Source organism: Puma concolor, unplaced genomic scaffold (genome assembly GCF_028749965.1).
Source record: "Puma concolor isolate L17-30 unplaced genomic scaffold, mPumCon1.1.hap2 unalloc_scaffold_95, whole genome shotgun sequence".
Taxonomy (NCBI): Eukaryota; Metazoa; Chordata; class Mammalia; order Carnivora; family Felidae; genus Puma; species Puma concolor.
In genome coordinates, this window is record NW_028240308.1 from 15924 (window position 1) to 31255 (window position 15332).

Genomic DNA, 15332 nt, shown 5'->3' on the forward strand with positions numbered 1-15332 from the left:
CCGCATTCCGTCTCCTTCTTTGCCTGCGGTGAACCTTAAGAGTCCGCCAGCCCTCGGGTTCTTATCACTCAGCCTGCAAAGGCAGGAGCGTGAGCTCGGTTGTGAGTCACACACATCAGACCCCGTTCCAGGCAGTACTGACCCAGCAAGGGTGCGGCCGCGGCCCGTTCTCTGGGAGCACCTCTGTTTTTGCTACTCCCAGCCATTTACTGCCGGACCCTCTTTCTGTCGCGTCCTGGTGATTACCGCGCCACCTGCCAGCTTCGGTCCTCTGACCCTCCTCCCTCGGGGGTTCTCAACCCTCGCCGTACTTTGGAATGGCCGGGGAAGCTTTACGACAGAATGCCCTGCCCTACCCCCAGAGGTTCCATTCGGTCATTCCGGCTTGGGGTCCGGGTATTAATCTTTCTGAAACCACCTTGGGATGTCGTAGAACTCGCACATTTTAAGTGCAACACTCGGTGATTTCTTTCTTTCTTTTCCTTTTTTAATGTTTATGTTTATTTTTGAGACAGAGAGAGAGAGACAGACAGACAGACAGCGTGCAAGCAGGGGAGGAACAGAGAGAGAGGAAGACACAGAATCCGAAGCAGGCTCCAGGCTCTGAGCTGTCGGCATGGAGCCTGATGTGGGGCTTGAGCTCACGAACTGCGAGATCATGACCTGAGCCGAACGCAGTCAGACGCTTAACTGACTGAGCCACCCAGGCGCCCCCAAAACTCAGTGATTTCTTAGCAAACCGACAGCATCGTGTGACCGTCACCACAGTCTGATTTTACAAAAGTTCTCTCACCCCGATGAGATCCCTTAGGCCATTTTAGAGTCAGTGCTCAGTTCCACCCCTGCCCTCAGTTAACACTAATCTGCTTCCTGCCTCTGTAGATTTGCTTTTTCTGGCCATTTCATACAAATGGAATCATCTGGGGGTGGCTGGGTGGCTCAGTCAGTTAAACTTCAACTTTGGCTCGGGTCACGCTCTCATCGTTAGTGAGATCGAGCCCCGCGTCCGGCTCTGTGCTGACAGATCGGAGCCTGGAGCCTGCTTCGGATCCTGTGTCTCCCTCTCTCTCTGCCCCTCCCCTGCTCGTGTTCTGTCTCTCTGTCTCTCAAAAATAAATATTAAAAAAAAAAAAAAATGGAATCACCTGTAGTATTTTTAAAGCCCCCAGGATTATAATGTGTAGCTATGGTTGAGAATCGCTGTTACCTCTTGGATTTTTCTTTTTTTTTTTTTACTACCGTTGCCTAGATTCACAGTGGCTCAGAGAAATCAATAGGCGCCTACAAGGGCTGCCTTTTAGATAAGCCGTAAGCGTAATGAGCACTTCAGATAAGCCGTAAGCCCAACGGGTCCTGGACTGAGAGCTTAATGATCATTTATAACCCGCTTTTTATGGAAACGTGCTTTTCAAAGTCCAGATGTGCTGACTTAGGGAGAAGCATTTGGAAGAGAGCTTGCACAACCTGTCTTAAGATGCGGAGTGCCTCCCTGCCGGTGGCCACGGCACTGAGTCAGAGCCGAGCCCTGAATTCGTGTGGCCTTGCCTTTGGCACTTCTGCTTTACATTTTTTTGTGTATGGCCTTTCGCCTCCGCCTGACTTCTTGCCCGGCTGTGGCAGTAAACTGAATCCCCCATCCCAGAACCGCCCCCCTCCCCGATAGGATTTAGCTCCACATGCTTTGTCCGCGTTGAGATCCTTTACAAAATAGGTCTCACATATTTCTGCCTGCTTCAGTACATTTTGAAACCTCAAACTCAGCTGCCCTCAGGCCCAAGCAGGTTTACTATCTAAATGACTCCCCTGGGGAGACCACCGCAGGGACTTGCACAGTGTCCCCGGCAGCGAGCTTCCTTCCGACTTTGCCACGAGCAGAAATTGTTGGTGGAGCACATGGTTACAGCAGGGACAGCAAATAGATTCCATTTCGTGTGCCAGAGGGGGAAAAAGGCCAGCTGACCAAACAAAAAGCTGTGGGATAAGCTTACGTGCGTAGGAAGACAATAAAACCCAATTCCGTTTATCTGAGAATATAACCTTTCATCTTATTGACTGGAATTCAAATAATAATAATAATACAGAGATTCAGTTAAGAGCCATCAGGGTTTTGTTATCGTTGTTTAAGGTAAAAAGTAAACGGTATTAATCTTAGGAAAGCTATAAACATGAAGGCAATTATGTACGTAGGTATATGTGTTAGGTATATACAAATAGGTATTAGGTATATTTCACCCATCCTATTACCAGAATACTTTGATCATTTTCCCTCTGAAAACTACCCTTTTCCTTTTCAGTGTTATGCAGGGGTCTTCTGTTTTTCTTTTCCCATACTTTCCCTTTAGAAGTCTATAAACCCTCTTTTAAGTCTTTTAAAACTACTTTTGGAATGTGTAACAAATTGTTTCATTTTTATAAAGTGTCATAGGGTTCCTTTACTTTTAAAATCCAGTTAGGTAGACTTCAGATCACTGCCCAGAAATTTAAGAAGACCGCTAATCTAATGAGACAGAACAGGAAAAAGTCACCCAGTAGTTCCCTGGCTCACTGTGAAATCAGACGAGTGTGTCCAGACTGGGCACAGAGGCTCAAGTGGGTTTTGTAAAGGCTTGTACCAGGAGAGGACAGCGTTGCTCAAAATCTGGTTCCCGGCAGAATGCATCTGGCCGCTGTCATTTCCCTGCAAATATAAATTTCATTGCAGTCGGTGACCGTGTATGTCTTTGCCCTGTAGACCGTATTGAGACGCCTCAATTGATGGGTCATAGTTTATATTCTTTCTCAAACATGCACTTAAATATTTGCAGGTAACCAGCATTTCAAATCAGTTTATTAAAAATTCTCTCCGTGTCTCACTTTTTTTTTTTTTTTTTTTTTGGATACACCCAAGTGATGGTTGAAGTGAAAAACCAACAGAATTATGAACTCTCGTGTGGCTTGGTCAACCAAAGCCGTCAACACCAGAATCTTGGGGCAGTGGGAAGGCACTGATGTTTGAAGTTCGTGTTGGCTCTCGGGGCCGTGTGTTTGCCATCCCTGGGGAGAGAGGGACTGAGTGGTAAAAGGTGAGCTTTTGCTCTCGGGCTGAGAGTGGCTCAGAGCTGGTGAAATCCCGAAAAGCTAGCGGCGCCGCTTGCCTTCAGAAGAGCAAGTTGGGAACGCGCAGACATCCCCCTTCAAAGTAAGAAGAATTGGGAGTGATTAGAAAAGATCAAAGCTTCTTGGGAAACCACACTGAACCGGTACACAGATCAGAGGTCAGCAAACTATGCAGTTTTAAGTGTTTGGGAAAAAAATCAGGAGAATATTTTGTGACCTAGGAAAGTTATGTGAACTCACATTTCAGCGGCCAGAAGTCACGGTTATTGGAACATGGCCAGGTCCATTCGTCTGTATGTTGTCTGTGACAACCTCTGTGTCTCAGTGGCAGAGCGGAGTAGTTGCAGCAGCAATGGTGTGGCCTGCAAGCCCGAAATATTTACGATCTGGCCTTTCCGGAGAAAGTTTGCCGACGCCTGACCCAGGCAGTGGTATTTATTTAGAACTTGTCCTGACATTGGTGTGTCGGTAAGCATTGGGAAGAGAACAATAGTTACAATATTTCAGTGGGTTTTGGGGTGGGGAGTGGGTGGAGGTGGGTAGGGGGAGGAGAGACATCACGTCTGATTTCCGCCTGTCACCAACGTCCCCAGCATCGGGCTGCGCCTCACATTTGGACTGTATCATCAGAGTCAGCCGCCCCCTTTCATTTTAGCGGCAGCTTCTCAAACATGAGGCGGGACTTCGGAGAAGGCCGGCTACACGCCTCCGGACCGGCTTCACGTACCAGTCCTCAAAGTGACTCCAGAAAGCCTCCTTGTGAGGTTTGCACCACACCCCGTGAGGATCACTGGTGTGCAGCCGGGGTTGGCACCCTGGTTGGTAGGCAGCCAGAGAGTAAATATTTTGAGCTCCACAGGCCGTCTGGTCTCTGTCGCAGTAACGCCACCCTGCCGTTGTGGTGTGAAAGCAGCCATAGATGATGCAGAAACGTATCAGCCTGGCTGTGCTCCAGTCACACTTGATTTGTGCACACCGAAACTTGAATTTCGTAGCATCCTTGCGCATCGTACGTATGTTCCTCTTTGGAGTTTCTTTCCCCCACCCCCAACCATTTTAAAGTAACAACCATTAGCTTGCCATACAGAAATAGGCAGTGAGCTAGATTGGATCTGTGGGCCATAGTTCGCTGACCCCTGGTAATATGGGTAGTTTACTTGCTGTATTTCTTTCTTTCATTAAAAAAAAACAAAACAAAAAACATTAGCTTGGGAAGGCACTATCATGTTTTAATTTTAGTCGCTGTGGATTTTACTGTGGAAGGCAATTCTACGCACACGTCTGCTTTTCTGCCTACTGCTATTGGATTTTTTTCTTGCTACCTCTGTTGAAATCTAGAAAGACCTTTTTTTCAAACCATTCTCTATTGTTGGGACAGCCATTTGCTTTTTCGTTAATGCATTCAGTGTGTATTTACGAAGCACCCACAACGGTGTGGCAGGCAGGTGGCCATGGCAAGCCGGGTGCTCCGGGGAAGGGGGGGGGGCAGTGATGGCCGAGATAGACTTGGTCTCTGCCCCCGTGGATCTCTCTGGCTCGCAGGGAAGAGGTCAGTCATGCACAGTGCTTGGCAGATCACAGCATGCACTGAAGGTGTGGACTTGAGCATTTATTTCCACGGTCCCATGATACGTGCGTTATGCAGGTGGACGCGGCCCACGTGCAGTAGTCTGTATCCTGGGAAACAGGGTGGTGTTTCACATTAGTGGCGTTGGGCATTTGAGTGTACCGATGGCAGAAACTTCTCCAGAAATCAGTCCACAATTAGAGTTGGAAATTGTCACGCCAGTTGGAGGTTTTCCTTTGACCCTGTGCCCTAGTGCAAGCCTCTGTGTCTTTCCGGGTAAGTTGAACTGCTTCAGGTTGGGGGCGTTTCCGTTTTCTTCTGGCCCAGTAAGCGTGAGACTCCCGTTAGGCACGACTGAAAGGCGGCCATTACCACAACCAGTCAAGGGAACCGGGGAGGACATCGAGGCCTGCACAGCCCTGCCGCTTGTAGGTTTTGGGGATTACAAGGGAAAAAGTTAATGCTTTACCAAAAAGTAATAAATTTAAAAATGCTGCCCTATGTAAGTAAGCCTTGTTTGAATGACTAGTGAGATTGCACAGTGGCTTGCATAGGAAAAAACAAACCCCAGAGTAAAATGGTGAGCCGGAAGTGCTTTCCTGCTTTGTATCGTTTTCCCAGTTACAGACAGGAAACATTCAAGTGTGTTTTCAAGCACAGAACATTGGACACAAAGAAGGCTCTGACGAAGCAGAAAAAGACCCGCATACAAAAAGTTTAGGTCTGTGGAGAAAAATGTCTGATTGAAAACAATGTGATTTAGCAAGTGTTTTTTTTTTTAATCGTTGGCTTGCGCTGTCTCTAGGTGCCTTGATAAGCTTAACATATTGCTCTCCCTCTTTGCTTTATTCATGAATTTTTAAAATCTGATCAAAAATCACATCTCAGGGGCGCCAGGGTGGCTCAGTCGGTTGAGTGTCCAACTCTTGATTTCGGTTCAGGTCATGATCTCGCGGTTCAGATTGTGAGATTGAGCCCTGCATCAGATTCTGGGCACTGATCTCGAGGAGCCTGCTTGGGATTCTCCCTCTCTCTCTGCCCCTCCCCTAGTCACACTCTCCCTGTCTCTCTCAAAATAAATAAGTAAACTTAAAAAAAAAATCACATCTCAGTAAAAACCAAGTTTCTGTGGCTAATATACTCTTTGAATGGGCACCGTGGCCAGTATTCTGAGTAATTGCTAGACTTCCCTGGGTAAAAGTTCTACTGGCAGATTCTCTGGTAAAGATGAACACTCCCAAACAGTTCAGCATAGAAAGGGCTGAGCCTTGGACCAGACACAGTGATGAGAAAGATCGAGTCATTTGGAGCACGTATTGGGGGAGGTAGGGACCATGGTGGTTCCCTAAAATTAAGGTGGGGCTAGCATAGACCAATGGGGGTATCTTAGTGTGAAGGAGCCACCCCAATTTGTATGTTACATTCCAGACTCCTGATTCGTCACAAAAAGTAATCTTACCAGATAGCCTGTATTCATGGTTTAGACGATTTAATATTAAAACCTCCATACTACCCAAAGCTGTCTACAGATTCAGTACAGTTCCCATCAAAATTCTAATGGCATTCTTCACAGAAAAAAGAAAAACAATTGTAAAATCCACATGGAACCACAAACGACTGAAACAGCAAAAGCAATCCTGCGCTAGAAGAACAAGGCTGGAGGCGTCACACTTCCCGATTTCAAACTCCTTGATCCTGGAACAACGTGGGTTTGAATTGCATGAGTCCACGTATATGCAGATTTTTTTTTGCAGTACAGTACTGTAGATGTATTTTCTCTTCCATACAATTTGCTTAATAGCATTTTCTTTCTAGGGGTGCCTGGCTGGCTCAGTCGGTTAAGCGTCCAACTTCCACTCAGGTCATGGTCTCGCAGTTCGTGAGTTCGAGCCCTGCATTGGGCTCTGTGCTAACAGGCTCAGAGTCTGAAGCCTCTCTGTCCCTCACCTGCACGCGCACACACACACACACACTCTCTCTCTCTCTCTCTCTCTCTCTCTCTCTCAAAAGTAAATAAACATTAAAAAATGTTAAAAAGTAATTACATTTTCTAACTTTCTTTATTGTAAGAATACATTAAACAATGCACATAACATATAATACATATTAACCAACTATTTATGTTCTCAGTGATGTTTCTGGTCAACAGTAGCTACTAGTAGTTAAATTTTCAGGGAGTTAAAAGTTACGTGCCAATTTTTCACTGCACAGGGTCAACACCCCTAACTCCTATGTTGGTCAAGGGTCGGCTGTATATTACAAAGCAGTAGTCATCAAAATAGGATGGTATTGGCATAAAAAAGATACATAAATGGAACAGACTAGAAAGCCCAGAAATAAATCTGATTAAGAAGAGATATTGGATCTCTTTCTAAAATTAATTTTATCAGTGTAATATGTGGCTGAGTGTCCATAAAGGCAGGAAACATAGTGTCAACTTATTTTCAAGCTGTATGTTAACATTTTCGTATAATATGTTCCACATAGATTTCAGTCTCCAGATACCTTTTTAGGTAAAGTACCTCTAAATTGAAAGCAAAGGGTCTAGTTGGTAAAATGAAACAAAGGATAATAAATACATTGATTTGCTTTGTAATCAAATGACTTGATTACAGGGGTGTCAAATGACTCGACTTAAATCACTGTTTGAACCAGAAGTCCCACTATGGCACCTCGATTGCCGTCATTCTGGGTATTACGTACAGCAACAGTGCTGCCCCTTTGGACTGCAGAGGAGTCCTCGGAAAGTAGCGTGATCTGGCAACTGAGGCTCGAGCAACTCAGGATGTTCCTCTGCCGATTGATGGCCGCCAGGTCGGCTTTCTGGAAAGGTCTACATAGTTAATGATAATTGGAAAGCATGAGTGGGAGAACGCTGTGAAAGTACTTTGTTTCTTTTTAAAGTAAAGATGAGATGCCTGAAGGAAGTACTCAGTTGTTACTATTTGTGTGTGTATCATTGAATCACGTTCCTGGATTTGTGACAAACGTGTTTCAGTAAGGCTGTCAAGCTCAGAAATGATCATTTTAAATTTTTTTTTTTTCAACGTTTATTTATTTTTGGGACAGAGAGAGACAGAGCATGAATGGGGGAGGGGCAGAGAGAGAGGGAGACACAGAATCGGAAACAGGCTCCAGGCTCTGAGCCATCAGCCCAGAGCCTGACGCGGGGCTCGAACTCCCGGACCGCGAGATCGTGACCTGGCTGAAGTCGGACGCTTAACCGACTGCGCCACCCAGGCGCCCCAGAAATGATCATTTTAGGAAATGAAGGTTCAGCTTCTCTACAGCGCTCTTTATTTATTTATTTTAAATTTATTTTAAGTAGGCTCCATGCCCAATGTGGGGCTCAAACTCATGACCCCCAGATCTAGAGTTGCACATTCTACCGACTGAGCCAGCGAGGCGCCTCTAGAGCAGTCTTCTCTCCAAGGGTGGCCTGTGGGTCTCGGCCATGGAATTCTGGGAGGAAAGGGCCTCTTAAAGAAGCAGGATCGTGTTCCAGACCTGCTTTTGAACAGAGGTGAGGCCTGGAAACTGGCATTTTAAATCCGCACACTCCCCACCCTCAGTGATTCTATACACGCCCAGGTCTGGGAGCCACTGGTCTCGAGGCTTTGTTCTTGTTTGGGGTTGCTATTCTTTGCAGACTTTTGTTTGCTGGTTTTTTTCTTTGGTTTTGCTCAAGGAGCCCTCTGATGTCAACATTGGTGGAATTTCTCCCCACGTTATCATTCATTTCTGCCTGTTTTGTTTATTTTTTATTTTTTTATTTTAGAGAGAGAGAGCATGCATACACAAGCGGGGAACGGGGGGAGACAGGGGCCGAGGGAGACAGAGAGAACCCCAAGCAGGCGCCACCCTCCACACAGAGCCCGACGTGGGGTTTGATCCCACGACCCTGGATCATGACCTGAGCTGAGGTCAAGAGTTGAATGCTCGACCGACCGAGCCACCCAGGCGTCCGTCCCTAGCTGTTTTGTTTTAAACTCTGGGATAATAATTGTTACATTTCACGAGTTCCTTTGCATTTCTGGATTTCTGACTCTGAGCTTTTCATTTTTTCCCACAGAGCTGAGAAAACAGAAGTCCTCAGTGAAGATCTGTTACAGGTAACAAAATAAAATCTTCTTAAAGTGCTTTGCTTAAAGAGGAAAACAAAACAAAGCCTCATCGGCGAGAACTGAAGCAGATCTGTGTACGAACGTCTGTATGTATGATCTGAGACACGATGAGACTGATCGGCATGGTCCCGAGCAGGAAAGAAAAGCAGTTGGGTTGCACGGTGATAAAAAGGGGATCTGGAACTTCGGTGTCATGCTGTGAAGTTCAGATGGGGCTGTCCTGCTTTCAAGTGCCAGGTGTCGGGGTGGGGTGGGGGAGGCGCTGGCTGGCCTGGCCGGTCCACCGGCACTGCAGCCTGGTCACGGGTCCCGGGCAGGCTGCGGGCCTGTCGCTCGCTGCTATGACGGTGTCCTTGATGGGACAGGCCCTGCCAGCAACAGCCTAGAGTTTCCACTTCTTGCCTCTCATGCTATCCTCCTCCACTTCTGGGCTGAGTTGGCTCCTGACGGACATAGAGTCTCAGTGACGGTGACCAGACCTGTCAGAACCACCCTGAGGCCCTGAGGTGGCCTGTTACCAGCCTGGACTTTTCTGCCCTGCAGGAGGGATATTTCCTGCAGGGACCTCGGCCGGGGCCACTGCACTTCGTCTCTCACAGGCTTCCCTAACTTTGGGGCTGGGGGTTTCTTCCAGAAGGCCTGGGACCCTTTGTGCACATCCCTTCACTCGGCCTCAACCCCGTTCCGTCTCCGCCCACCTCACGGCACGCCGGGAAAGACAGAACCCTTCTGCACTGAGGTTTCTCTTAAGCCTCCTTGCTTGTGTCCTTGCTTCTCATTCCATGACCTTCGGCAGGTCTTTTCACCTGAGCCCCTGAAGACCAGCAGTCTGCTCCCGGGTGACTTTCTGTCTCTTCCCACAGAGAGGAGCTGGCATAGCTTAGAAAAATGATGCCATGCCAGCCCATGTCAGAACATCCTTCTAAATTATGACAGCCACCTGCAGGTAGAAGATTCTAAGAGCACGTTTTTTTTGTTGTTGTTGTTGTTTTTAAGGACCGGAAGTTTTTATTAAGAGTAGGAGGGTTTTTTTTTTTAAAGAATTATTAGATAATCATATTCTTCTTTTTTTTATTTTTCTTTTTAACGTTTATTTTATTTTTGAGAGAGAGAGAGAGAGGGAGAGAGAGAATGTGAGCAGGGGAGGGGCAGAGAGAGAGGGAGACACGGAATCTGAAGCAGGCTCCAGGCTCTGAGCTGCCAGCACACAGCCCAATATGGGGCTTGAACTCCTGAACCGTGAATTCATGAGCTGAGCCAAAACTGGACACTTAACCAACTGAGCCACCCAGGAGCCCTGACAATCTTATTCTTAGTAATATTTGCTCATTGGCTTTGATCGTATATTTCAGCTTCATTTTCAGACTTTCAGAAATGTTGCTTGGGCTCGATAACCTTTAACTAGACTAGGTTTCACATCAGTGTTCTCTCTCCCACATCCCACGTTAGTAATAAATATGCACAACCTCCTTGAACCCTTGAAGCCCCAGGCCTTGCAGGCAGTTTGAGGACTGCAGAATTCCCACAGGAGGCAGGTGGCAACTGTCTGCTCCTGTCCCTTTCTTAGAACATCCACGGGGGCCTCAAGAGTTTGCCAGTTTCAAGGAACGCCTTGTTTCATCATGCAGATGCTTACCCGCCCCCCCCCCCCCATACGAAATGATTCCCAGAGCTCCTGTGACAACGGTGGCAGGCAAGAAGCAGCATCACTCTCTCTCGGTGGACGTGTGAGGCTTACGTGGCACGGATGGTCACACTGGGTGCCTGTGAGCATGTGCTCCGTCGTCTTCCTGCCTGGGTCTGAATCCTGGCCTGAAACTTACCAGCCGTGAGGCCGTGCGGCCGTGGGCAGCAAGCTGTCCAATCCCTCTGTGCTTCGGTCCCCTCACCGGCCACACCCGCCACACCCGGTTACTGTGACAAGTCGGTTAATACAGGTCACACTCATGGAAGGTGCCTGCTACATAGCAAGCAACTTCTACAAGTTCGCTACCCTTATTGTATCAGTACTGAAATCTGCATCACTCAGGGCGCCTCGGTCGGTTAAGCGACCGACTCTTGATTTTTGGCTCAGGTCATGATCTCACAGTTTGTGGGTTTGAGCCCCGCACTGGGCTCTGTGCTGACAGCATGGAACCTGCTTGGGATTCTGTCTGTCTCTCTACCCCTCCCCTGCTCGCTCTCTCTCTAAAAAATAAATAAATATTAAAAAAAAATTTTTTTTTCATCATTCATGTGGTTTTTGTCATTTTAAAACACTGATTAGGAAATCACGGAAGGCATGTGAGCAATTAGTACACCTGAGGAGGCTGATGGTTTGCATTTGTTAGGAAATTGCTGAATTAAGTTAAAACGGACACATCCCCAGGCTTGCTCCCAAGTGACTGGGTCCGTGGTCAAGATTCACTTCATCCACCATTGCTATATGATGTTGAATAAGAGAATGCACGAATGAAACAAGGTGAACAGAGCAGGGTGAACACCCACAATGTGTGAAAACAAAGCAGAATTCAGGGGCACCTACGTGGCTCAGTCGGTTAAGCGGCCGACTTCGGCTCAGGTCACGATCTCACAGTTCGTGAGTGTGAGCCCCGCGTCGGGCTCTGTGCTGACGGTTCAGAGCCTGGAGCCTGTTTCACATCCTGTGTCTCCCTCTCTCTCTATCCCCGCCCTGCTCGCGCCCTCTCTCTCTCTCTCTCTCTCTCTCTCAAAAACAAACGCTAAAAAAATAAGATAAATTAAAAAAAGAAAGCAAGCAGAATTCATTTTCCCCAGTCCTGGTATTCTGCAAGCAAAGACAGATTCCCAGGACTTACAGAAGCCAGATGAGGCCAGCTACCATTATGTCCACTCACCAGGACTGAAGACTGAGTCTGAGGAATGCCCCCAGTTACACAGAGGGAAGGAAGAAAACTCAACCGAGAACCACCTCTACGGGAATGTGGCCTGGAGCATGAAGGGGTGAGAAAGTCCACCAAGGTCTAGCCTTAGATCTGTCCATAATTATGTGACACGGGGCAAAGCCTTTACTGCTCTCACCATTTAAAAATAAAATGAGATGAACAAAATAAAATCAATAAACTTAAAATGAAATAAGCAATGAAATTAGCCACCATGCATTCAGTCACGTGCCTCCCGCTACACATCATCTCATGAACTCCCATAATAGTCCAGAGAAGTTATCCCTTTATAAACAAAGCCCTGGCGGGGGCACCGGGGTGGTTCAGTTACTTGAGCGTCCATCCAAGCCTTATTTCGGCTCAAGTCATGATCTCACAGTTCGTGGGATCAAGCCCCGTGTCAAGCTCCAGGCTGCCAGCGCAGAGCCTGCTTGGGATTCTCTCCACCCATCCCCACCCCGCTCCTTCCCTGCTCATGCTCTCTCTCAAAATAAGTAGAGAACTTTTTTAAAAACAAATCAAAATCAAAAACAAGGACCTGGGGCTCAGAAAGATCCAAATAACAGCTAATAACCTGCTCAGCAGCCGGGCAATCCTGAAAACGCTCTTGTACAAATTAACTCGCTTACTCCTCACTACACCTTATTAACGTCGGGACTGTTAGTATTCTCATTTTCCTGATCAAGAGACAGCACGGAGAGGTTATGAAACTTGTCCAGGTCACACAGCTAGGCAATCTACCTCCAGAGCATGGACTCCCAACCACCCTACAATTCTGCCTAAGGGCACCCGGCCAATCCTAAGAGCCAGGGCCAGGACTCGGACCCACGCTGAGTAATTCCAAAGCTCTAAAACAGAAGCCTTCCCACCACATCAGAAGAGAAAAACAGGCAACCAGCGGGCCAAACTCGGGGATCTTACAAATTAGGAATTTTACATTAAAATTCTACACTGTAGCTTCTCCTGAAAAATTGGGGGTTCTCAACTCCGGGCTCCCATGTCCACATGGGAACGAGGTGGCACTGAGCAGGGGTGAACTGTGGTTCACCAGAGTCCCCAGCACTCCTGTCTGCCTTACACCTGGCCAACTTCCTCCACTGCATCACCTGCCTGCCTCGGAAGGAATCAGGGTTCGCTACCCTGACACCCATATGTTAGCCAAAATTCCTTCCATCGCGATCTATGACTCTATAATTAATACAACGGTAAAATGTGAACTTTACAAAGTTTTTGTAAAGGCCAAGAGAGAAGTTCCAAAAACCCTGGCTGCGAGTTTGCAGGAAGTTAAGAAATCAGGAACGCTGGGAATTGCTGGAATCGATTTAAAAAGGAGATGTGTGTGTGGCCAGAGGCGGAAGGAAAAGAGTGAGTGGAAATTTATACTGAGGTTGCTCAGAGAGGGTTAGCCACCACGCGAACGCATACAGCACGCAAAGGTCTTGGAGCTTCCTTTTACCTGTTCATGGTTTATGAACACAGCTGTCTCAAAACTGTTAGCTGCCCACTTGAGAAGGTTGGCCGACTGCTCCGGAGTCATGTAAACCAGCACACGTTCCGTTATCAGCAGTGTTGGCAATCTTCAGAGAAGAAAAAAGGCACATAAGTATGTATTCATCAAATCGGGACTCTAACGGCAGCCACGGATAGTGCTGGCAGGGCAGGAAAACCCTGGGGTGCACACCGCAGGAAGAGGAGAAGCCCCGGATAGCACGTCAACTATCAGGGCGCTAAGAGGCGGAGAGCCCCGTTGTGACCCAAAGTTTCAGACCGTAACAACGTGAGCACTGAGCAAGGTTTTGTCTGGCTGGCTCCAAATTCTCCCCCGGCATGCCCGCACATGGTGACGAGGTGGCCCTGCAGACCCCTTGCTCCCAGGTAGTCTAGTTCCCTTCCCCTGGAATCTGGGTTAGGCCTGTAACTTGCTGTGGCCAATACAACAGTAGCAAACACGACGCAAGCGGAAGCTGAAAATCACTTGCACGTTGGCCCTTGCCCTCTTGCTCAGCAGCCTGAACCAGTGTGGCAATGAACCCAAGCCGGCTTGCTATCGGAGGGGAGGCCCTGTGCGTGAGAATGAGGCATCCGCATAGGAGGGAACCCCAGGGGACCTCAGCTGCAGCTGGCTCCAGTGGAAGAACCACCCAGCTAAGCCCAGTCCAAATGGTCAACTCACACAATCCTGAGCAACTTGTGAACTGCTCTGAATTGTGAGTTGTTCGAGACCGCTGAGGCTGCAGAGATTTTGGTACACGTCAAAAGCTGACTGATAAAATGCAGAAATACTGCTATCCCTTCAACAGAATCTAATTCTTCTCACACAGACTTTTGTCATCAAGAATTAAAAACAACACGAACAGTCTTCAGCAAATGACACATTAGTATGCGGTCTGAGTTACCAGACCCGAAGTAACGAACAAATTACGAAACAGGAAAAGCAATAAACTCCTACAGAAATCTCTAAAAGCTTTACATGTTGGAAGGGAACACAGGCAGCCCTAAATTATGTGAGCTCTGCTGATTTATTCCTGCTCCTTCTGACTCCTTTACTGGATCCTCCTCCTTCTCTGCCCCTTTACGCTGCTGTTCCTCATGGCTGGTTGCTAGTTTTCTCACAAAGCACGTAGATTATTTTTGCCTATTTTTATTGGCGGGGAATTTCAAAACAAATAAATTGTCTGAACTGAAAATACCCAAGAAATTTGCTGAAAAGAACATCGTGTACGTTAGTGTCAGAATGTAACCCATGCAGTTAGACTCAGTGCCTGGACTCATGATCACTAGAGAGAAAGGCTACCCACAAATGCTGCTGGCTTTGACCTGACAGTCCCGACTATCCACTGTTACTGTTTATCAGGATTTCCTTTTTTTTTTTTTTTTTTTTCCTTTTTTTGACAAGGAAATGTTGTACAACTCAAGTGACTTAAAAATATACACCCAGGGGTGCCTGGGTGGCTCAGTCGGTCAAGCATCCAACTTCAGCTCAAGTCATAATCTCACAGTCCATGGGTTCGAGCCCCACATCGGGCTCTGCTCACCGCTCAGAGCCTGGAGCCTGCTTCGGATTCCGTGTCTCCCTTTCTCTCTGCTCCTCCCCGGCTCGTGCTCGCACTCTCTCTCAAAAATAAATAAACACTAAATGAAATTAAAAATATATATCCAGGTGCGCCTGGGTACCCCAGTCAGTTGAGCATCTGACTTGATTTCGGCTCAGGTCATGATCCGAGGGTTATGGGATTGAGCCCTGTGTTGGCACTCCACGTTGAGCATGCAGCCTGCTTGGGATCTTATCTCTCTCTCTCGTTTTCTCTACCCCTCTCCCTGACTTGCACATGCTCTCTTTCTCTCTCTCTAAAATAAATATATATGTATGTGTATACAAATACACACACACATATGTATGTATATATCTACAAATGCTCTCTGGACCCAATTGGGTCATGGTACAAAGAATGAGAGAACTAAATCCAGAGGATAGACAATGAAGTCCAAGATGAAGTTGAAAATCAGAAAGAAAAACATTAAAAGGAAGTTTAAAGTAAGCAATTTTTTTTAACCTAAGTCTAAAACCCCAGATTATATCAATAGGAACGATTAGAAAAAGTGAGTGGGTGGAAAAAAAAGTTTCAAAACCTCAATAGGTTGGTA

General features: G+C 47.1%; 1 protein-coding gene and 1 long non-coding RNA gene across 4 annotated transcripts in view; one reads left to right on the plus strand and one right to left on the minus strand.

Annotated features, from left to right (window-relative positions):
- LOC147570817 (uncharacterized) overlaps positions 1–15332 on the plus strand; it is a 31681-nt gene that overhangs the window by 2976 nt on the left and 13373 nt on the right. For all 3 annotated transcript variants that reach the window (XR_015248010.1, XR_015248011.1, XR_015248009.1), the window contains exon 2: positions 8736–8775. This is a non-coding gene — a long non-coding RNA (uncharacterized LOC147570817). The remainder of the gene's footprint in view (positions 1–8735; positions 8776–15332) is intronic.
- Positions 2326–15332, minus strand: part of LOC147570818 (leucine carboxyl methyltransferase 1-like) — a 44563-nt gene continuing 31556 nt past the window's right edge. The window contains exons 7-8 of the mRNA XM_086696762.1: positions 13144–13264; positions 2326–2677 (exon numbers count right to left, since the gene is read on the minus strand). Coding sequence (XP_086552888.1) covers positions 2522–2677; positions 13144–13264 — 277 coding nt within the window. The 3' untranslated portion in view covers positions 2326–2521. The remainder of the gene's footprint in view (positions 2678–13143; positions 13265–15332) is intronic.